Genomic DNA, 23808 nt, shown 5'->3' with positions numbered 1-23808 from the left:
CTGTGGGGATTTTTTTTTCTTTTTTCTTTTTAGTTATTAAAAATAAATAGCATTAAAATAAATAAATAAATAGCATTAGGTTCCTTTTCTTGTTATAAAGAAAAATTTGAAAAAACCCTAATCCCACCAAAGTTAAACACTACTTGCCCTGGACCTTTTCTTTTTCATGTACACACACATAAATACATATGCACACATCTACTGGGTTGTTTTGTTTTTTTGTTTTTTTTTTTTTTTTTTTTTTTTTTTTGTGGTACGCGGGCCTCTCCCTGTTGTGGCCTCTCCCGTTGCGGAGCACAGGCTCCGGACGCGCAGGCTCAGCGGCCCTGCCTCCCGGGCCCAGCCGCTCCGCGGCATGGGGGATCTTCCCGGACCGGGGCACGACCCCGTGTCTCCTGCATCGGCAGGCGGACTCTCAACCACTGCACCACCAGGGAAGCCCACTGGGGGTTTTTTGACAATAAAAGGGACCACATCGTATACCTGTACTATCGTTTCTTTGATCTACTTATTTATCTCTTTATTTACTTTATTATCCCTTTATTTCTTTCATGAACAAAATTCTACAACTTTCCCCTTGAAGAAGATGACAGGAATCGTCTTGGGTATCCCATGATATTTTCACAGTGTTTTACAAAAATACCATTCCGAGAGCCAGGAATTTGGTATCAGCAATGTGGAGATTCATTCTCTTCACTGAACAACAGCACAAATGATGAAAATACAGAAGCTCAACTCTGAAGGAGCCAAACCCTTTGAAATAATGACTCTGGTAATGATACACATATGAACCGGACAGATGTTGAAGCAGACTGTAGGTGCACACAGAGACGCAAAGCAGCTCCACGCTGTCTTAGAGGGAAGTCAGATGATGGGAAATGATTTTTGTCTCACTCTGAGGAAAAATGCTGAAAAAATTCTCATTGCAAGGTGAGGGAATATCCCCTTACGCGCATAAAAACATCTGAGATTCAGGGGACAGGTATGAATAGTACATTTGCTATTAAAATATAATACTGATCTGGAAAATGAAAGAAAAAAGAACTATTGTTTTCATAACGCAAACACAGTGAAACTAAACAGAATCTCCTTAGCTAGAGGAACAGCAGTTTAAAACAGTTGACAGGCACTAGACTCGAGATTCTGAGCCCAATTATAACTACCACCAGAACTGTCCCTAAGAGGCAGCTTAGGAAAGAGACATAAACTGATTGGAAGAGGGGGGCCATGGGGAGACCTGGCCTGAAGACCCAGAATTTTGAGTTCGGCCCCTGGCTGGAATGGAGCCTGGCACCTTCCAGGGGATTACGCAAGAGTTTTTCAATAGCTCTCCCAACCCCAAGTTGGTAACTTTCTTTTCCTACCTCATGGTTCATGCCACAGAAAAAGTGACAGAGGAGAAAAACCAAAGGAAAACAGCTTTTTACCGGCACTGCGTCCGTGTAACAACGTCTGACAGAGGCTTTAAATTAAGATCTTCCAGGCCAACATTCTAAAGCCATAAATCAGATAGAAAGCGAGATGCGAACAGAGGTGGAGAAAGCTTCCCCAGGGACAGAGCAAATGATGGACCTGACTTCACAGCATTGGGGATCCTGAAACTGCGGGCATGTGGAGACCAGCCAGCCGAGGAGAGGTGGGAACCTGTGGTTTGGGGACTGTCGACAGATTTCTGGAAGTCCTTGAAGGCTGTTCTGAAAGGTTTGTAGCCCACTTCCATAGAGGTTGCACGGAGTTCCACGGAGAATACTACAAACCATACAAACGGTGACGCTCGATAATTTGGAAAAACTGGGGGTTAGCGTGGAATTCGAGAGAAGGTGAAATGCAGGGTTTCTTGTCTTTATTCGTTTGCTTATTACTTTATGACGATCCCTGCAAGTTCAAGTGCTCCTCTAAGAAAGAGACAGGAAAGGTTTATAATCATAGCACCAACTGTTTGTGAAGAAAACACAGAGAGTTTGTCTTCCGACAGAGACAAAAATCTCCCCTAAGATCCTCTTTATACTACTAATAGTCAAAGCAAATATTCATGGAGGAGCGTGAGCCAGGCAGGCGACAGACTAGGGGCTTTACTTGCCGAATCTCTTTGTCCGTGTGAAGTAGGCACCGTTATTATGCCCATTTTGTAGACAAGGAAGCTGAGTCGTGGAGGGATTCATGAATTTTCCCAAGTTCACTCACCCCGGAGAGAGGAGGGCTGAGGCCCCAGTCAAGGGCTTCTGAGAGTCAAGCCTGTCTTGCTGAAATCTAGACAGAGGTCACTGTCTCTAATTATTTGCTTTCGGGGAAAAATACATTTATTTTTATGGTGTGAAGATCCGCCAGGCCAGTCGCTTTGTAGACTGCCCCAGATCTGCTGCATTTGAAAGCAAATGTGTAAAAACATGTGCTTATCCATTTGAAACAGCACTGCTTCTTCTGAACCAACGATTTTCTCAGCCTAAGCACACTCCAAACCTTGTACCCTCATATTTTTCCCTCTTTGCCTTGGAACTGGAACACCTAAGGCCAGATTTGTAACTCACCCACCATTTACAGACAGTAACATGAATAATAATGGCTAACAGCTACCTGAGTATTTATGGTGTGCCCAGCTCTGTACTGGGCACTTCCACTAACTCACTTCAAACTCGTCACAAGCCTCTAAGAAAAGTGTTATTATTATCCTCACCGAGCAGACTGGCTGTGTGATTTCCTCAAGGTCAACAACTAGGAAGTGGCAGAGCCTGGATTCCAGCCCAGGCAGTCTGCTCCCAGGCCATGGTCTTTACCTCTCTTTAATATCAGCTCTCACTGCCATGTGCTAGCCTGAGTTTGAATCTAACCTATGTTTTTCTTTCACTTGGTGTGGTAGATCGTTACAGAATGGTACCAGTGAAATGCACCTCCCTGTATTCAGGGTATACCCCTCCCTGCTGACTCTGATTCGCTTTGACCAGTGGAAAGGACGGGGGTGACGGCGTGTGGCTTCTAGACCTCGGCCTGAGGAGGCCTTGTAGCTTCCACTTTCCCTTTCTTGGAATCCACCCTGAGACCACCACATAAGAAAGCCAGTCCAGCCTCCGGGAGGATGAAAGGCCACATGGAAGAAAACCAGAGCGGCTCAGCCCACTGCCAGCACGAACTTCCAGGCGTGTGCGTGAAGTCATCTTGGACACCCCAGCCCAGCTGACCCTCCAGCTGGACAAGTCCAGGAGTCAGTGCAGGTAGAAACAGGCAAGGAACCACCCAGCCAATCCACAGACACATTAGAAAGAATAAATTACTCTTGTTGTAAGCCACTGTATTTCTGGGTGGTCTCTTACGCAGGAATAGATAACTGAGACACTTAGACTGGCTCAACTCTTTATCAATTTATCCCGTAAGTATTTCTGCAGCCCTCTCAGACCCTTCAGCCAATCAATCAATCAACCAATTATTCCTTCAGTGCTTCTCCAGACCTCATGCGAATACTAAACGGTACATACCAGGGGGCATAAGCTTATTCTGTATCTGAGGACCCAGAAGCCAGCCCCATCCTTAGGGCCACTGTCACCCTCTGCCCTTCTCAGTCACCTCCCAAATGAATCTTAAAATTCACAACTATCAGATTTTCCAGATACCAAGAAGGCACCTTCCAGAATGCAAGCCAGGGGATCTATTTCAAGGGCCTCTTCATGACCACTGGTCCAGAGAGGAAGCTCCTCAGAAGTGGATACTCACTGTTCTAAAACATTCAGCCTCTGCTCAGGGAAGTTCAGGGAAAGATGACAAGATTAGAAGGTCTGGCCTGATAACTATGAGAATGGCCCGGGACCATCTGTAAATACTTGGAAGACGTAAACAGCAGGGGACAGGGAAATATCAGGGCTGTCCAGGGCGACACGGGAATACCTAGCCACACGTTCTTACACACCCACGCACACCCAGCCCCTCTAATCCTATTCCGAGAACCAGTGAGAGCCGGTTCGCTCCTCACCTGGCAGTGGGTGGTTTAAATCTCACTCACAAAACTCTGACTGCCTGAGAGAAGAAACACAACAGAAAAGTAGCCTGTGGAAGGAATGAGAACATGGTCCAGCCCTTGCCACCGGAAAGCACACAGCCCTCTATCCCAACAATCACACAGCAGCCGAGCAAAGCGGGGCTAAGTCCGGGTGGGAGTGGGCAGGGAGGGGGACCGGGGAGAGGGAGACCGGGCTGAGCCAGACAACACAAACCCTGTGTGCAGGCCCAGGGCACGGGTTCTCAGGTGTCCAGCCAAGACGGGAGGAGCGTGGAGGACAGCCCCGTCTGCTACGGCCAGCCCCTGCCTCTGTGCCTCTCAGTGACCTGTGGTAATTAGGAGCAAAGGAGAGCGTGGACAACCTCAACCCTCGGCTAATCCCCAATTTTGATTTTAGCCCACAGTTTATCCTTTGTTTCTGGGAACTTTTTCTCCTTTATCATCTGTTTCTTTTTTCTTCTTCACTTAAGAAAAAAAAAATGTCCAACAAACATGAACATTAAAAGATTCGAGTTTCAGGTAGTTGGACTGGTCTTTCTTTCTGGCTGCTGCCTTCCAGAGGAGAAGCTGCTGCAGGAAGGAGCAGACAAAAAAGCTGGGATGCTGGGTAACCCAACACCTGAGTGAGCAGGTATTGGTGAGCCAGTCATATCTTGAACTCTTGGGAGAAAGAGCAGGGGAACCTTATGGTGATGGAGGCCAGGGGAGACGGGAGGAGAGAAAAGGCAGTAGTCAGAGAGGATCACCAGCAGTCAGGGCTCTCCAGAGAAACTGAACCAATAGAAAAAAATAGATAGATAGATAGATAGATAGATAGATAGATAGATGATAGATAGATAGATTTAAAAAATATATATGTATGCATATGTATATGGAGAGAGAGAGAGGGCTTCCCTGGTGGCGCAGTGGTTGAGAGTCCGCCTGCCGATGCAGGGGATACGGGTTCATGCCCCTGTCTGAGAAGATCCAGCCGCAGAGCAGCTGGGCCCGTGAGCCATGGCTGCTGAGCCTGCGCGTCCAGAGCCTGTGCTCCGCAACGGGAGAGGTCGCAACGGGAGAGGCCATAACAATGAGAGGCCCGCGTAGCGCAAAAAAAAAAAAAAAAAAAAAAAAAAAGAGAGAGAGAGATTTATTTTAAGGATTGGCTCCAGGCTGGCAAGCTGGAAATTCAGGTAAGAGTGATGGGGCAGTCTCAAGTCCAAAATCAACAGGTCAGGCCAGCAGGCTAGAAACTCAGGCAGGATTTCTATGTTACAGTCTGGAGGCAGAATTCCTTCTTCAAGAAATCTCAGGTTTTGCTCTTAAGGCCTTCAGCTGATTGGATGTGGCCCACCCACATCACAGAGGGTCATCTGCTTTACTTCAAGTCAATTGATTATAAATGTTAATCACATCTAAAATAATACCTTTGCAGCAACGTCTACACTAGTGTTTGACCAAACTGGCTACTGTGGCCCAGCCAAGTTGGCCCCTAAAATTAACCATCACTAGGTCCCTATGAAAAATGAGACCAAGAAAAAAGCCAAATCTTACAGAAAACCATACACAGAGAAGCTGAGAAGAGTCATGGGTCATAGAGACACGAACTGGGAAGATGCCTTGATGAATGATGCCATCTTCCCAGAGAAAGAACCAGAGGCTCTCCTCTGAGTGGCGGCTCAGTTGCTAATTAAGGGCAGCTTCTCAGGCTGCCCTGACTAAGCATTGCCTATACTACAGACAAGGGAAGTGGGATGCTGACAGGGCTGAGGGCAATGTCCTGAGAGAGGATGGTACTCCTGGCGTCTCAGATCTAACGTGGGATCCTGAGTAACAGAGATTAGGGCTCACAGAGAGGATGCAGAGGGGGTCAGGGGCCTTCCTGGCCCCAGGCCCTCACACAGGCTGGTACTGGGTGTATGCTGGTACCATGGCAGGCTCTGGAGAGGTCAGAAAAGTTTTGTAAGACGTAGCAAGAAGAAAGAACTAACCACAAGATCTTAACCTACCCTCATTCCGGGCCTCCTCCATCCCCAAAGCTTTCCCTGGCGGGGTCCCACCTAGAGCAAAGCCTCTCTCTGCTGAGTCTGAGTATCTGTTCCCCTCCTGGACCCCTCACCCTTAGCACCAGGACTTAACAAGACTGCAAGCTATCGCATACTTCCTGATCCTTCCCCACACCCATCCCTGGCCTGCGGCGCCTCACTCATAGGAGAACCACAGAGTCTTGGGTATAAAGGATCCACAGAGTATTTAGCCCAAGAGCCCCTCTATTGCTGAATCTCTGCTGTTCCATCTCGAGCCGCAGAATTCTGTTCTAGCCTGACACTTCAGAGGTGGGACCACCCACCTCTGAGTCAAGGCCAAGTTATGGGGGATGAGACCACAGAGGGCGGAAAAAGAAAATGTGTCCCTTTGACTCATCCTGGGAAATGCCACATTCAATCCTCAGACCATCCGGCACTAGATTTTCTTAAGGGAAAAATCAATACACAGTTACCCGACTGAAAAACAAGAGGAGCTTATCTATGTTTCGTTGCAAAAGGAACCATCCCACTGGGCCAAGAATATTAAGGGAAACACTAGCGTTGTGTCGGCTACAGTTACCCTGAAGCCCCTTCAAATACCTCACACCCACTTAGCCTCTTATCAAAAATGAATGAAATGCTGAAGGATAACCCAAAATAACAAGCCTTCTGTTAAAAACAACTTTTCCTGAATCACAGCATGAAATTCCAGAGGCGTAAGAAATCACACGGCTCTTGCCTTGGGAGCCTCTGGGTCGGCATGAGTGGCGTGCGCTGTCGGGACAGTTGCAGAGAATCTGGCCGAAGAGGAGACTGCAGGAGCAAAAGGAGGGACCGGGGGGACCAAGCTTGAAGGCACTGACTCCCCTCTTTTTGAGGGCTTGGTCCAGGGACTGGACACGTGGTCTCCGAGGAGGAGATGCTGCAGAGTGCACGATCTTGGGGAGTGATTCACAGGACATCACCGAACAGCCCTTTCTGTTCATTTGGCCTCACGGGGTTCAGCACCCATCCCCCGGAGGACTGCTTTTCTGCCCTCCCATCATGTCTGGCACCAAGCTGCCACTTGGCCATCACCAATCCCCAAGTTTCAGAGTCATCCAGGGACTCGGAGAAAACCCTGAAGAGGAGGGGACCTCAAAGAACCATTCCTCAGGGCTCCCTTTGGAACAGACAATGGTCAAGAAAAGAGAGGTCCTGTCAGGGCAGGGAAGAGGCAGACTCCCTGATAAACAGAACAAAGTCAGTCCTTGAAATTGTGCTCAGGTGTGCATTAAGTAGGGGTGGAGGGAGTGAGAATAGAAACAGAATATGCACAAGTTTAAAATGTCACCTCTTCCATTGGAATGGGTTTCTCCGTTTAATTTCATCTAAAGGCCCTTTTCCCCATAGAGTAGGCAGGTAAATGACATGAAAAAGGTAACATCACCACCCAATCTTAACCTACAAAGGGACCTTGGACCACGTCTCTGGAGGAGGGCACCCCTTCTGGTGAACTCACTGGCCAAGTGAAGAGATGCTGTTCAGCTCTGGTCATGGGAGAAATGAGGATGGCGTAAAAGCTCAGTCAGACGGCTGTCCCCAAACACCAAGGGGAACTCCAGCAGTCAGAGGGAAGAGCTTCTAGGAACAGGAGTCAGGGTGAGATGGGGGTAAGAGTAAGCGCCTAGCACGCCAGCCCAGGCCTGGCACCTGGGAGTCACTGCTCACGGAAGTCAACAACGATCAGAATACAGGCAGAATAGCTCGGTGATCAAGAGCGCGGGCTTGGGGCCAGAGGGACCAGCCTCCACCATTTGTTAGCTCTGTTTACTTTAGCTCTCAAGTCCCGGGTCCTTACCTGTAAAAGTAGGGTAACCACAGCACAGGCCTCACAGGGTCATTGTGAGGATGAAACACAATAGTATATGTAAAGCATTGAACCCAGTGCCACAGTTAGCTGATAAGTGGTAGGTTATTAGCTGGTCTAGGGTAGCAGTGTCCTCAGCCAATGTACAGCAAACCCGGCCTTCCTGACCCATCCCCGTGAATGACCAGTCTCTCAGGTGGACTGCAGGGATGACCAAGGGCGGGGTAGCGGGAGCGGTCTGCTCTAGGTACAGGCAATGAGGGGCACACTGTCTTTAGTTTACCTAGAAAAATAACAACATAACTAAGAACCAGTCTACTTTCAAAGATCACTATGTCAGCAACTCAAAACAATGTCGGTGAAAGAATATCCCTCCCCTCTGGGGTGGACCATGCCTCCGCCCCTGTCTTTGCCACACCACTGCCTGATGGTCAGCTCCTTCCTTAGATGCTCCTTATGTTTCTTTCCTTGGCCCCCTTAGCACCAAGTAGAGGCCTTGGCACACGAGAGCTATTGATGGGCCTGTGGCCCTGGGCAAGGTCCTTGCTAGTCAGGGCTCCTTTTCCTCATTTAAAATGAAGTGGTGGCACATTTGGTCACCTCATCATTGACAAAGGACACAAGAATATATGATGGAGAAAAGACAGCCTCTTCAATAATACCGTATGCTAACACGTATGTATGGAATCTAAAAAAAAAGAAAAAATGTTTCTGACGAACCTAGGGGCAGGACAGGAATAAAGACGCAGACGTAGAGAATGGACTTGAGGACACGGGGAGGGGGAAGGGTAAGCTGGGACGAAGCGAGAGAGTGGCGTGGACATATAAAATAGATAGCTAGTGGGAAGCAGCCGCATAGCACAGGGAGATCAGCTCAGTGCTTTGTGGCCAACTAGAGGGGTGGGATAGGGAGGGTAGGAGGGAGACGCAAGACGGAGGGGATATGGGGATATATGTATACGTATAGCTGATTCACTTTGTTATAAAGCAGAAACTAACACACCATTGTAAAGCAATTACACTCCAATAAAGATGTAAAAAATAAAATGTAAAAATAAGATGTAAAAAATAAAAAATAAAATGAAGCGGTGGTACTAGAGGCTACGGTTCCCATAGCCCACAGTCTTACTACTAGCCCAGAGCTTCCCCACGGCTCAGAGGGGGATCCAGCTCAGCCTCCCCCACCCCAGGGGAGCCCAAGCACCAGCAAGCGGCTGAGTGAGGCGCAAGGCTGCTGGGGGCCTTCAGATTCACCCCCATGCCTGGCACCCCTCTCCACGGTCATACTGTGTCCAGCCGTCTGTGGCTCAGAGGCTCCCCCCGGAACAAAACTAACAACGCCTGCCCCACGTCCCCGAAGCACCCACTCACAGGAGCGTTTGCAGGGGGCTCTGTAAATAGGGCACAGCGTTGGGATGAAGTGTAGTGGGTGAGGGGGTGTAAGGGACAATTACAAACCAACCAGCCTGTCTAAATAATTTCTCCCTGGGGCACCTAAAATGGCCATGCACTGTTCACTGTTGTCTGAAGCAGTGACCTCGTCCTTCCCACACAGACAGAAACTGAGAAGTGGAGGAAAACAAGATATTTCTTCTAGGATGGATTGTCCCAATATAGTATATAGGCATTTTTTTCAAACTTTTCCCCCAAAGCATCACTGACTCACATCCACTCAAATTTGAGAAAAGGCTCCACCTCTACTGACTCATGCCCTTAAGTGAGCTCATATGGCCCTTCCACCAAAAAGAATACGAAACGCTTCAGAGTGGTTTTGTGGGACAAGTACTGAGAAGTGGCAAGCTGGCGTCTTTCTAGTTTTTCTCAGTAACTTTGTTGACCTTGACCTGATAAGCTCTGTCCTTTAAGGACAAGAGCTAGCAAATAAAAATTCAGGCGAGAAGGAAGGAGGGGTCACGGGCCAAGGTGGGGAGATGGAAGAGATATTTTTCAGTTTGTCAAATAAAGTATCATAACTTCACACTTCATCCCCCAAACAATAATGCTGCACGTGTGAGTGTGTTAGTAAGATATATACCCTGTTTACTTCCAAAGCCCTTTTACAAATAAACACAGAATGAGGACCCTCGGACCAAAGCAGAGATAGTAGTTGCCTTCTAGCAAAGTGGCAGAAGCCAATTACAATACCTCGGCAGGGCCTTCAATTAGGTCTTTTTAGCAGCAGAGGCCAAAGGAGAACATTGGGATGTGGTGGGTTTGCCCTTAACGCCACAAAGCATACATACTCAATAAAATCTTTGCTGGTGGAGCAAGTTCCAGACCCCCCCCCCAGCCACCACTGCACCTCTGTGTTCCAAGCAAACAACATGGGGTGCAGGAGCAAGGCCACTGGGAAAACTAATTTTAAAACCAGGTTAAGATGGACTGTGGAGCCAGGCTCTCTGGGGCCTCCAGACGTGTTTCAGTTCCTCCTGGCAAAGGGAGAACTTGAGAAAGGCCTTTGTTGCCAGGGAGAAAGCCATAGGGATGGCCACCCATGCCTGTCCCCGACTCTATTCTACTGGCCCTGGTGGACCAAGACACCTGCATAAGATAGATGGGCAGACGTCCAGAAGGCCAGTGATAAACACCAAGGATCTGTTTTTATACAGGTATTTTAAACGCACACGAGCCCAGCCCCATCTGCGGCGGCTAACGTTCGTGGATGACTCGTTCTTCCTTCCAGCCACGTTGTGTGTGAGGTTCCAGGTGGCTGTGAGGTATTTGCTTACAACAGCTACCGCTGGTTTCCCTGAGAACTGTTTATTTTTCCAGGCCTAAGGTTATTACATCACCCCACGGTTTCTGGGCAGGCCAAGAGCACTGGTTTGGGGGGTGGGGGATCCAGCCAGGAGGTGCTGTCGCCTCTGTGACCCCAAATCCCAGTCCTAGCAGCAGCCAATCCAGCAGGAGCTTCCAGGTGAGGGAGGAGCATACAAAATGTGACCAATGGGCCCAAAAAGCAGGCCTAGAAGAGCACCGATCTGAGCCTGGCAGGTCAGGACAGGAGCCTGTAAACAGCTTCCTTGTGATGTAGATGGTGAGAGAGGCAAACACTCTCACTTACCAGGGGGACAGGGGTCACTGTCATGGCAGAACTTATAAGAAATGCATTTCCACCTTGTGTCCCCGCTGATGGCTTGTCTGTGGGGAGCAGAGTTACCACCAGCTCCTGCATTCACAGATCTACAGAAGGAGGGTCTGCCAGGCAAGGAGGTAAGGAAGGAAAGGCGTGGTCCTTTTGGATTTAACCCACAGGGCCAGGTTCTAGGGCTTCTTGGAGTCCCAGATCAGATCGTGAAGGAAGTGAACTAGAAAAGATGGAGAGAAAGGAAAGAAAGAAATGGGGGGGGAGGAAGGGAAGTCCAGTGACCTCAGAGTGGCCACAGGAGGGAACCAGGCGGAGACAGAGGCAAGGGGCCTTCGTACATGCCTTGAGAGCATGGTTTGCAATAAGAAAAGAGTGAAGGCTCACGCGACCACATTTCCTGGGAGTTGGCCTTTTCCCAGAGGAGAAAGCACAGAGTTTTGTCATACAGAAAGAGAGAAAAAACAAGACTTCTATCAATCACAGCTGTGGGAAAGTCCCTGCATGTAGTAAAATCCAAAGCAGTAAGATATGGATGAAGGATGAGATGAAGCCTAATTTTTGTCATTTCCTTAATCTCTTTACTCTCTTCTCTAAGATGTATTATAGATGATCACAATGTTTTGAAATTCTAGTTATATTGAGAAATGCCTTCGTCACTAGCCCCTGATACCAAAAACTCAGCAAGAGTTCCTGTTTTCTTATAAAAGCAGAACAGAGTCTCTGGCCAGCTTGCATAGGAGAAGATGCTGTCTCCCAAATTCTAGGATGTTCGCCGCCAGGTGTGCTGTCTGCCTGGTTGCAAGAAGAACTCCTGGTACAATGGAGGTGAGAATCAAACAGAAGTCCAACAGGCAAACCTGCTGTCGCTGACCCTGCCACATACTCAGAAGGAGACACTGACCATGATGAACACATGACAAAGCCTTAAAAACGAGGGCCAAAACCTCCAGGAGGAGGGAAGGAGACAGGATAAGTCTGCAGGCATATGTGTCATGTTATTGCAAAACTTCAGCTGCCCAGTGGAACCTTTCCAACATCAACAGTCCCCAGGCCAGAAGACAAACCTGGCGTCAGAGGGTCTGAGTGTGAAAGAAGGATGTTTGGGGTGTAAAAGAAACTGGGATGCCTTTTTGCCTCTGAGAGAGAGAAAGCTGAGAAGAAGAGCTCTCACTCAGTCGGCTCTCAGAGTCCCACTCCAACCTCCCCAGAGGCAAGGGCAGAAGCTCTCTTGGACCCGGAATCTTTCATTAAACTCTAATGGGAAAGTGTCCCAGGGGCCTGACTCAGAGGCGCTAGTCCATACCAGAACCAGCCGTCCAGACCCAAGTTAACATACAAGTCTATCTGACTTCTCATCAGACCAAGTGAGATCATGTGAAAAGTGGCTAGCACAATACAGCAGGGTATTCCACTGAGTTTGTTTTCAGTAATTTACGTACACCTACTGTGTGCCAGGCATTTTAGATACACTGAATTCTCAGAAAAATCCTGCAAGGCATTAATGATTTTAACTAATAAGTAAGGAAATCAAAGCTCGGGGTAGTTAATTAACCTTCTCAAGGTAACCCAGCCTCTCAGTGGGAAGCAAGCATCAGAAGCCAGGTCTATAGGTTTGCCTGATACCAAAGCCCATGCTTCTACCATTACGTGGTTGATCTCGTCTACGCACAAAAGATTCCCTACCCCCCACCTATGAAGGCCAAGCCTCAGGGTGCTTCCCGGGCAACCCACTTGTGAGAGCACACACAGGACAGGATGTTAAAGCTCACATGAGAGCAGAAAGTGCAACGTGAGCTTCCTAAAGAGTCTTGCGCTAATGCAGGCTTCCCCAGGCATGTCAGGAAACATCTCAGGAGGCACAGTCCCTACTTCTAGGAAAGGGGCCCCAAAACCTGAGAAAGACACACCCCCCTACACACGCTCCCATCCAAATGCTTCTACTTCAATCTTATATAACGGGGCCAGCAAACTTTTTTTCTGTAAAGGATCAGATCATATTTTAGGCTTTGCAGGGCAGACGGTCTCTGTCACAACTCTTCAACTCAATGGTTGTAGCACGGAAACAGCCATAGACAGTATGTAAAGAAATGGACATGGCTGTGTTCCAATACAACTTTGTTTGCAAAATCAGGCAAGCGGCCATTTGCCAACCTCTGTTACATGCCTATGTGACACAGTGTCCCTCACACCTAATTACATCAAAAAGGTTGACGGGCACTCGGTCAGTTTTACCACCTGATCATGATGGAGAATTTCCCTAGTTTATTAGAAAATGCCTATGGTATCAACCTCTGATGATGATTGCTGGTCTCAGTTACTCCCAGGGAACCTTTAGCCCTCCTCCAACTATCCTGTCCTATACGCTAAACTTACAGACATAACTGGGGCAAACCAGGAAAAAATAAAGGTGGCTGGGTGCCTCTCACAAAAGGAAGGGGATTGTACCTGCCTGGAAACCATTTTTCAATATGATTCCATACTCATGCAATTGGAAACTACACAGGGGAAGAACGAGTGGGAAGGGGAAGGACTTGAGCGGAAGCAAACATCACCAAACTTGACACTGCCTCTTTACTACACACAGAGAATGCAGCCCAAGAAGACAGGCGCTCTATTCCCAAAGAGAAATCATTTTCTCCAGCCCCACCACTTACTAGCTGTGACTCAGGACAAGTTACTTCCTCTCTCTCATCCTTTGACTCTTCATCTGTAAAATGGGGATAATAACGATACTTATAGGGTTATGGTGACACTCAAATGAGAAAACACATAGCTGATATGGACTAGCTATGATGACACTGATGATTCTGACTTTACTGACGATGATCTTTTCTCCTCATCCTTCTCCAAAGCAAACACGTTGAGCTAGATTCTCTAATAGATATAACAGACAGGCAGTAAAGCCCTTGCCTTCACAGAGTATAACTTAGGTAGAGAAATTAAGCACTGGTAGGCGGAAAAAAATCATGGAAGCAGTTGCTAAATGTCAAATGAATGCTTCAGGCAAAAGGTGCTGTGTAATTTCAGAGAGAGCTCTCCCTCTTATCTACCCCTTGGTCACCGTATGAGAATTGAGCCTCCTACTGGGGCTCTGCAGACCTGCTGGGGGCTCAGGGAATGCGGGGACCTTTTGCAGATATCACTTCCAGATACCACAGGCACCAAAACCACTTCTCTTTGACTTACCATATTTGCCTAACAGTGAAGGGGGAGTGGAGGAAGGATCTAAGAAGCTTCCTAATAGATGTTCTTGCTTAGGGTGACAATCACAAATTCTTTCTCGATTGAAGAATTATCACTAGAAGAAGTATCGTCAATAGTCCCATTTTCCCTACCAATGATGATGGTAATAACAAATACAATTGTACCTACAATTTATCATGCACTTACTATTTATCACTTAGCCAGACATTGGTTAAGTACCATACAGACTAACTCAGTTAATCTTTACTCACCGTCCTTTAAGAGAGAGATTATGATCCTGGCTGAGAACTGAGGCTCAGTGGGCGTGGCCGGGGCAGGGGTGGGGCAGGCATTTGACTTGACTGGGTCACTTACTAAGTGTTGGAGCCAGAACGAGAACCCCTGTTTGCTGATTCCAAAGCCTGTGTTTTAACCATGGCACTCTTCTGCCAAAGACTCTGGCCCATGGGATGTCACATGGGCTCCTTCCCGCCCCAGCATCCCACACCTCCTCCGGCTTCTATCATACAGGGAACCAGACACATGCCGAGGTACTCAGCAGAAAAAATCAACCAGGGCTCTGTGACTTCACCTCATGGTCTAAACCATTCCGTGCACTCCAGTCCCCATGACCTTTAGGACAAAGCTGGCATACTGTACAGAAACCAAAAGGGGGGCAAGGACAGCACACTCATTCATTAATGGTCATGCAAAACCCTGCCTGCCAGGTGAAAGGGATGTATCTTTAGTTTACAGTCCTTGCTATCTGTCAGAAAACGATGATATGGCTAAATTCAACAACCAGGCATAAATATGCCAAGTAGCGTTTCTCACAACGAAGTCTGAGGCTGAAAGAAGGATGATTCCACCCCACCCCCCCGGAAAGAGATACAGATTGGATCTGTTAATACATTTTCCTGTCGATGGACATCTGGTCTTTTTTGATGGTAAATGAACTTTATCAACTTTGGTCTTCATTGATGGTAAATGAACTCTAATCTGACCACTCTTCAGAAATTACCACCTTTCTATAAGGGTTCAGCCAGTACCAAAACCTGAACACTCACAAGATCCTCAAAAGATCAAACCAGAAAAGATAAGATTGGAGGCAGCTATTTAGAGCCTTAAAAACACATAGATCCGAGGCTCTTAAGGTTTGAAGTCCAACTTCTCTATGCCCAGCCATTCCTCTTTCAAATTCTTCTGCATGGCATATAGAAAGTCAATTAAAATATTAAAACATACCATCAAACTTTTTTTAGCTAAAAGGATCAGCTACTCATGAAAGACGATCCCTAAACTATTAATTGAAGACAAAGTTGGAAGGGAATAATCCCGTCTCATCTCCGCATTTTACAGCTGTGGAAGAAACTGAAGGCCAAACTTGTTAAATGACTTGCCCAAGCCCACACAGTGATGGTCATGAAACAACCATATGGCACCCGCGGACAGATCAAGTACATATCAATACATAACCCAAGGCAGATTATTTACCTGAATTTCTTACATTGGTATTGTTCAGTTTGGAGTCCTTGATTACCAAGTGCTTAATCCAGAGAGTGGGAGCTGTGATTTCTGAAAAAAAAAACAACAAAAAAAAAAAAAACAGAAGAAGAAGAAGAGAGAAAATAATGTCTGGGCAAAGAGAGTATGTAACTTGGAGTGTAACCCCCAGACTTTTTAACAGCTTTTTTAAAAGCCTGAGGCATCAAGGCTTGAGCCATCTCCCTCGTCCCATATCCACTTTGTCCCAACACCCTCTTGCTTCCTTTCTATGGAAGATCATCTCCCCATCAGCTCATAGGAGCCAACCAGGGCCTCCTGTGCTGGGAAGCCGAGTGGTCAGAGTCCAGAGGCACCGAGCCACTCCATCCAGGAATAAAAATATTATCCCAGGAGGTGAGGAACACGCGCCAAGCCAAGCCTTTCTCAGCTGCTTCCCTGGAAGAAGATTTAAAGGGGGTAAATCAACAAACGAATGCCGAAGAAACCACAGAGACCATTTTAGAGGAAACAGCTGAGCCGCAGCAGGTTTTAGCTTGCTGAGATTCTGCTTCACATGGGGAAGAAAGTAATGGGTCTAATGTGTGCTTCAATCCCCTTTCTAATAGTTTCTCATCGAACAGAGGCTGAATTCCTCCATCCAGAGAGTTCCAGGGTGCCTCCAGGCTCTCCAGGGGCAGGGTCACCCAGTGGACAGGTGCCATGGAAGTCTGAGGATGACCTGAACACACTGTAGAGTGACGAGATCTTCCATGAGTGTGTTGGGAAGGTCTTCCAAGCTGACATGGTCTCCATTCCACTCCCCCCTCCCCAGTCAATCCTCCAGGGTCCCAGACTTACCAATGATCTAGGACATTTGTGGATCACAGAAACATTTTAACTTCTAGGCATGAACACACACATATATTCCACTCCATGACCAGTTGCAAAGCATATTTCGCATTTCTATCTAAAGCTGAGCCTGGGCTAGAGACATCCTTAGCCACAGAACCAACCAGTGGCATCATTTCTTTTTATTCCTCTGTCTCACTGTCCAGTCTTAGGACCCAAGCCCGGATATACTCGGCTGACAGCTGCTGAAAGGTTGCCTTATATTTTACCGAGCTCCACATCTCATTGTCAGACTTTCTAGACACCACACTGCCGAGCTTCCTGCCCCTCCTCATGGGAGCCTGGAGACCTTAGCAAAGCACACTGAAGAATGTAGGCCCCGAGCAGCTCAAACTCAAATCAAAGCCAGTCTTCTGCACCCAAGCTCCTCCTGTCCGTTCCTCATACCTCCAGAGATATCCAAACTCTATTTTGCCACCAACCACCACTATTTCTCTTGACCTAGAATTTCTCCTCTCCCAAATGTCTCGACTCAACTCTCAAGGTCCCTACAACTCAGCCAAACCAGCTCCATACACCAGTCTCTTTCCTGCTACTTTCCTCACTATACCCCGTCTCCACCATATTCTCTCCTTTGCCCATGCCAGTGCCCCTGCCTGGAACACCCTGATTCCTCCCCCACGTTTTCAAGATCCAGCTCACGTTCCCTCTCTTCACAGAATCTTTTCCCATACCACTGTGATTTCTTTCTTCCATACGTGTCTATTACAGAAAACAAACAAACAACATAGAGTTCCATACAGAAAGTTCTCCTATAGTTGCCGATCTCTTGAGAGCAAGGGTTTCCATCTCATCTACTTCTCCTTTGTCCCCCAGAGGCCTCCCACAATGCTGGGCACAGAGCACTACAGGAACTTGTTAAGTGCTGATTCATTTAGAAAAGGGATGCTGCTGGCCTGTCTTTCTCAGCCCTGGCTCCTTGGTCTTGGCAGCCCACGGGGTCCATCCAGGCTGTGTTATTATTGGACGTTAGAGCCAGGGAGGAAGGCTGGCAAGAAGAGTGGGCCTTTCCAGAAGTGGAGGGTGTCCCAGTTCCTGGGAGGGTTTGCATTTTTTAAAGGTTAAAACAACCTGGCTTAAACTGGGAAAAATTCAAATTAAAAAAGAAAAAAAAAAACAATAATAGTAAAGCTTAAACAAACAACTGAAGGAAAGACCTCCCCAAATCTGAAAATGGGTGGGAGAATTCGAATCTGAAGTAATACAAGAGCTTACCATCTCCATCGAACACCGGCTGGGTCTCCATCGTGGGTGTCGGCTTAGACCCGTCATCTGAATTGAGGGTTAAAAAGAATCGAAAAGAGACTACCATTATTGAGGTAAATACTATCTACTCTCCAGCACTATTGAATGGTTGGGGTTTGCACATGGCCCGGCCAAGTCCCAGTGAACAGACCAAAGAGAAGGAAAAGAAAGAAGAAAAGAACAAGAAGGAAAAGAGAATCACAGAGAGACACAAACAGTAAGACAATCCAGGTGTGTGCTTGCCATTCCAGGGAAGGGACCCAAGTTGTCATGGCTCTGGAGGGCCCCTTCTCATAACTCTGTACCAACATGACTCCGTCAGCCCTTGTTCTTTCCTCAGGAAAGCTGGGAGGGCTATCTTCACCAGCAGCCCTGAGTTTTGGCCAGAAATGTTAGGAGATGCTGGCATACTTGTGGCATCAAATTCTGATGTCCCCAGCTCCTTCCTGCCCTCTTGTGAAAGGTACTAGCTGGTACCTTTTTAGTGGCCTTCACTGAAGAGCTTAAGGAAAGCAAGAAAACATGGTGCCATTTCCTCCCAAAGTCCTAGCTATTTCTCCACCCTCATCTAAAAACAAAGTGAAGGTAAGAAGGACACTTCTCTCTCCAGCATGCTGAACTAAAAAGAATGGGGAATCCTTAGAACACTTTGAACTCCCAAGGAGAGGTTGGGGCAAACAAAATGGGAGAAAACATGAGTAACTGCACCCTGGGTTTGCTTTGAAATTTCTAACATAGATGATAGGAGCAGGGAGTTCTCAGTAACAAAGTTCTAATACTTATGGTCCTAGCAGTGTTGGCAGCTCTCTCTGTAGACCAAAAACCTCTACGGATCAGAGTAAGTTCAGACTTTATTTACCTTTCAGGACTCTGAATTATGTTCATCAAGATCCCAAAAGCTTAATTTTGAACAGTGTTTCTCAACTTTTTTTTTTTATTGCCCATCTATAGAGTATTTTTAGACTTTTTCTCCTAATTAATTTCCTAGTGAAATGTTAATAACAAAGATACATTGTATACCTGTTTGTGTACTGTATGTAAATCTGTGCTTTATATGTAAAAAGAGCAAGTGCTCTTTTGTGCCCTAAGAACCAATTTCCACCTCCTTGGTGAAAGCTGGGAGAAGGTATCTTTACCTGTTGAGAACGCATACTTCCGAGATTTTTCTGTTTTCTCCCTTGGGAGGGGGAGGGAAGAAGAGCACCGTGGTCTCAGACACCATGGTTACACAATCCCTTCTTCCCAAGACCCCCAGAGATCTTTTAGGACTGAATGCTATATTCTCGAAGCATTAACTATGGAGAAGGCAAGTTCTCATATAGCCTGCAACGCCAGTCAGATCATCAATAACGACAGCCATCACCATTTGGAGCTCCCAGAACTCTTGGCAGAGTTCCCTGCATCTTATCAGGGGAGGGAGAGAGAACACAGAGTCCTGATCCCTTTCTTACACCAAACACCCCACCTCTGGAATCTTAAGATTCAATAGCTATGGAGACCCTAACCCTCGTTTGAGGCTGAGGCCAGCAACCTGGCAGTCGTGTGACACCTGACCCTGCTATAATTCTCATGTGCCAACGTAAGACCCGACTCCCGCAGCGGCCAGGGTGATCCTGACCTATCCGACAATCACCCGCAGACATGAGACGTGGCAGGAGGAGAGGAGTGATGAAGCTGAATATCTTATTTGCCTCAAACCGGGATCCAGAACAGCCATCTTTTGATGCCAAACTGTGTACGTTTGATCTGGAAGTCATTGAGGGAGAAGAAACACAGAGCAGAGCCACACGGTGTCATTTTAAAAAATGGCATCACTTCCCTGACTCTATTAACACCTCTTTCCATTGAATTCAGTGAACCACTGAATGAAGTTTTTTGGCAGCTGCAATGCACGTTTGGTTGCTGCTGCCGGATGCCGAGTTCACAGTCTAAATAGACCTGCACAGCGTGCTCAGCCCCTCCACGCAGGGTGGCTTCATTTCAGGAGTCTTAAAGGGAACCAAGGGAAAGTGAGAAATCAAACATTCTCAGAGGGACGGCAATGACAAGCCAAGTGAGAAATGGCTTATGAGATATTTTAATATTCAATTAAGATCCTCCCATACTCCAAGAGCTGTATCTCCCTCTGGAGCAGGACGACAGAAAATACTCTGTTTACTTCTCCCATCATCCACGTGAGAGTCTGGGACTGCCCATCTGGTCCAGCAATCAGTAAAGAAATCTGCTGCTCAAGGAGAGGAAGGAGGGTTTCCAGTCTCCCCGGGGAAGTCGAGGACCTCCACAATTGCCCAGATGCAGGGCCAGAAGCCCACATAGCATGAAGCCACGTGCAGGGAGTGAATCTTCCTGCAGGGTAGGGTCACCGAGGGTGAAGACATACAGCTGCACTGCCACCATGGAGGCCCTAGCTGGAAATCTTTATGAAGTGAGAAGAGATAAAGTGCCCTGCTGCCAGGAGAGCCACCTGTGAAATCCAGCATGCCCCAAGGATGGGCAGCCAAGCCAAAGCCAATAGGACCCTCTGACCATCATCTCCGGGCACCTGGGCACCTGGCATCCAACCCAGCAAACAAGCACACCCTTCTACCAAACATAGGTCCAAGGCCTGGGTCCAAGGTCCACATCAGGCCTGCTTCCTGGCAAGCCCTGGGGCAACACCAGGACCTACACTGGGCCCGGGAGAGAGAGAAAAGCTTCCGCATGTGCCCCTGGCCTCCCGGTCTCCAGTGGGGTCACAGTGCAGATACCGGCTTTGCAACCAACTAAGTTGGGTAACCTGAACCCCTCACTTTTCTTCTCTGGGCAGTGATATCCTCTTCTAAAAGTGAAGGATGTCTGCACTCCTAGCCTCGGGACACTGGGTAGCTGTAAAAGACTCTAAAGGCCTCTTAAAGAAGGTATTAAATCATCGAGTGTTAAATCATCTTATCCAACTGCTTGCTTTTAAAACTGGATTTGTAGAATTAAAATTCTATAAAGTTTTAAAAATAAAAAGTAAAGTAAACCTTACAGCTCAATAATAAGACAAACAGCCTGATTTTAAAATGGGTAAAATATTTTAATAGTCATTTCAAAGCTGCACGGACAGCTAATAAATACATGAAAAGATGCTCAATATCATTAGTCGTTAGGAAACCACAAATTAAAACCACAGTGAGATATCACCACATACCTACTAGAATGGCTAAAATTTTTTAAATAGACACTATCAAGAGACAAGGATGTGGAGAAACTCAAACCCTCATTCCTTGCTGATGGGAATGTAAAACTGGGTAGCCATGATGGAAAAGAGTCTGGCAAATTCTTTAAAAAGTTAAACATAAACTTACCATTCAATCCAGAAATTCCACTCCTGGGAATCTATCTAAGAAAAACAAAGACATATCCACCCAAAGACATGTATACAAATACTGATAGCAGCATTATTCGTAATACCCTTGAACTGGAAATAATCCAAATGTTCGTCTACTGGTGAAGAGATAACCAAATTGTGATATACCCATACAATGGAATATTACTTAGCAATTAAAAGGAGTGAATTACTGATATGTGTAATAATATAGCTGAACTTCAAAAACATTATACTAAATGAAAGAAGCCATGTGCAAATACTACATATTGTATGATTCCATTCATATGAAATGCCTAGTAAAGATAAATCTATAGAGACAGAAAGCAGATACATGGTTGCCTGGAGGAGGGAGTGGGGTATAACTATAAATGGGTACAAGGTTTCTTTGGGGGTGATGGAAATGTTCTCTGGTAATGACCGCACGTCTCTATAACGGTACTAAATTCATTAAATTGTACATTTACATTGGGTAAATTTTATGGTATGTAATTATACCTTAATAAAGTTTTTAAAACGAAGCGGGGATGGAGTACCAAAGTCATCACAGGTAAATCGTCAGGTGGCAGTAGCTAGATTATCTGAGCAATCCTTAATTTGGGGGGAGACTCTCCTGTATATCTTAAAGAAAACTATATCTGAATCTCAGTTTACATGAATGCATATGATGATTTCATGTGCGTGTATGTTTAATCTTGGTGATTCTTTTAGACCTCAAATAGTAAGACTTTCTTTCTCTTTGATACCATAATACTCTTTCAGACCGAGAAGAACATAGAATACTGAAAAAACCCGATTCAAAGATGACCATTTCTTTTACAGGGAGAAAAAAGTAAATTAGGAAACATTAAAAAAAAAAAAAGGCAAATCTGAGAGAATTTCTCAAGGATGATGTCAAGATCAACTATAATAAGTGTTACCACATTTTGCAACACTCAGAGTTTCTGGCAGGTGGCTTTCTTCATCTATTCTCACCACCGGCCAGGGCAGAGGAAGTCACCAGGCAGATAAAAAGAGATTGAGTTTCAGCGCAAGAAAGTGATTTGCTCAAGGCTCCAGAGGCAGTGAGCAAACAGCGCTGGAAACCACCCAGGCCCAGAGCGGGGCGTCTGGCCGCAGGAGATCCCCCAGCCCCCAACCACGCCTCTCCTTGCAGGTGCAGCCCCAGAAAGCCGCAGCCCCCGCACGGGCTCTGCGAGCCTATCCAGACAGTGGGTTTGTGTGACAGCACAATTCTTTGCCCTGCGAGAAGGCCTGGCCCACGCACAGACAGCTGGAAGTCACTTCGACCCCTGATGACACCGTTTAAAGCCTCCTCTGTTTGGCTTTTTGATTCCTGATTGACATTCGCTGGCGAGTGGAGATAAATGCGGGGCTGAGGACAATGTTGACCGGCTCTGACTATTCTCAGGGAAAGACTTTTCAGAATAACAAACAAAACAAAACAAAACCCCCAAAACATTGGTGTGCTTATGGGACTGAATAGAGCCCAAGAGGTCCAAGGAAGCAGGGCCGGGCCTTTCAAGGGGCTGGCAAGTCCATTGAGGAGTTAATTGTTTGGGTGTACAATGAGTTTATTCTGACCACATACAAAGAGCTTTCTCTTCCAGGTCCTTCAAAAGCAAATGTGTCAAAGGGGCCAGAGGAGGAATCTGTATTAATGGCATCTCTTGGGGTCTCTGAGACTGAGGAACGTTGGAGAATGACAGAAAAAGAAACCACCACCCCCGTCCTGAGACTCAGAAGGTCTCTCAATGATCCCAAGTCCCCTTTAATTCTTGGGCTCTGCCCAAACCATGTCCATCACTGGACACCCTCCCTCTTGTATTCATTTAGGCTGCCATTGGCCGTCTTTAACCAAGACATGGAGATACACTTCAGCCTGGTAGAAGTGCTGGAAGGTTCTTGCTTTTGAAGGGACCACATTTATGCCAGAGCCATCATGCCCCTCAGCATGTGACTCAGGGACCCAGTGTGAAAGTCAAGGTGACTTATTCTGGGCCTCACAGGGAGACAGTGGTGCCTGTTTGCAAAAATGTCCCTTAAGAACCTGGCTTGAATCATACCAGGAGGAGGATGGAATGTTAGTTAACCTCCACCTTTCCTGAGATGCATGTCCCATGACCAACGGGAAATATACTGTGAGCTGTCTTGATTCTGACCTTTGAGAACACAAGTTATCTGGGTACTTCGGGTCCTTTCCAGAGCAAGAGATGAATCTTTTACATTCCATCTACTCCTTCCCCAAAAAAGCTTAAAGCTGTCTTTTTGCAAGCAGTTGCCCACACCGTCAAGCTCCACATTTTCTTGAGTAAGTACGGAAACAAGAGGCTGGTGAAAAAGGTAGACCAGAGATGGAAGAAGGGGGCATGGTGACAAAGCGGAGGAGAAGTAGGGGAGAGGTGGCACTGGCAGCAGCAGAGTTGGTTCAGGGCTGGGTTCACCCAGACACGGGGCTAATTTTTTAAAAACTCTTTACTTTGAAATGATTATAGAAATGATTTTGCAACAGGTAGTTGCAAACAAAGAGGTCCCATGTACCCTTCACCCAGTGTCCCCCAGTGATAGCATTCTTATAGTTAACATAATTATACGGATAACATCATAATATTAGAATCAGGAAATTGATATTGGTATAATCCAGGGACCTTATTCACATTCCACCAGTTTTTGCATGTACTTATTTGTCTGTTGGTGGGTGGGTGG

General features: G+C 46.7%; 1 protein-coding gene across 4 annotated transcripts in view; it reads right to left on the bottom strand.

Moving 5' to 3' along the window:
- The window catches only part of SMOC1 (SPARC related modular calcium binding 1), a 152215-nt gene that overhangs the window by 20328 nt on the left and 108079 nt on the right, over positions 1-23808 (bottom strand). For 2 of the 4 annotated variants that reach the window (XM_024739663.1, XM_024739662.1), the window contains exons 6-7: positions 17724-17780; positions 15609-15689 (exon numbers count right to left, since the gene is read on the bottom strand). In XM_024739663.1, coding sequence (XP_024595431.1) covers positions 15609-15689; positions 17724-17780 — 138 coding nt within the window. Of the gene's footprint in view, positions 1-15608; positions 15690-17723; positions 17814-23808 lie in introns of all 4 variants that reach the window. The other 2 variants (XM_024739660.1, XM_024739661.1) reach the window with 1 other exon arrangement.

Source organism: Neophocaena asiaeorientalis, unplaced genomic scaffold (genome assembly GCF_003031525.2).
Source record: "Neophocaena asiaeorientalis asiaeorientalis breed wild unplaced genomic scaffold, Neophocaena_asiaeorientalis_V1.1 scaffold348, whole genome shotgun sequence".
NCBI classification, from domain to species: Eukaryota; Metazoa; Chordata; class Mammalia; order Artiodactyla; family Phocoenidae; genus Neophocaena; species Neophocaena asiaeorientalis.
Note: the sequence above shows the minus strand (reverse complement) of the source record. Positions and strands in the feature narration are given on the sequence as shown.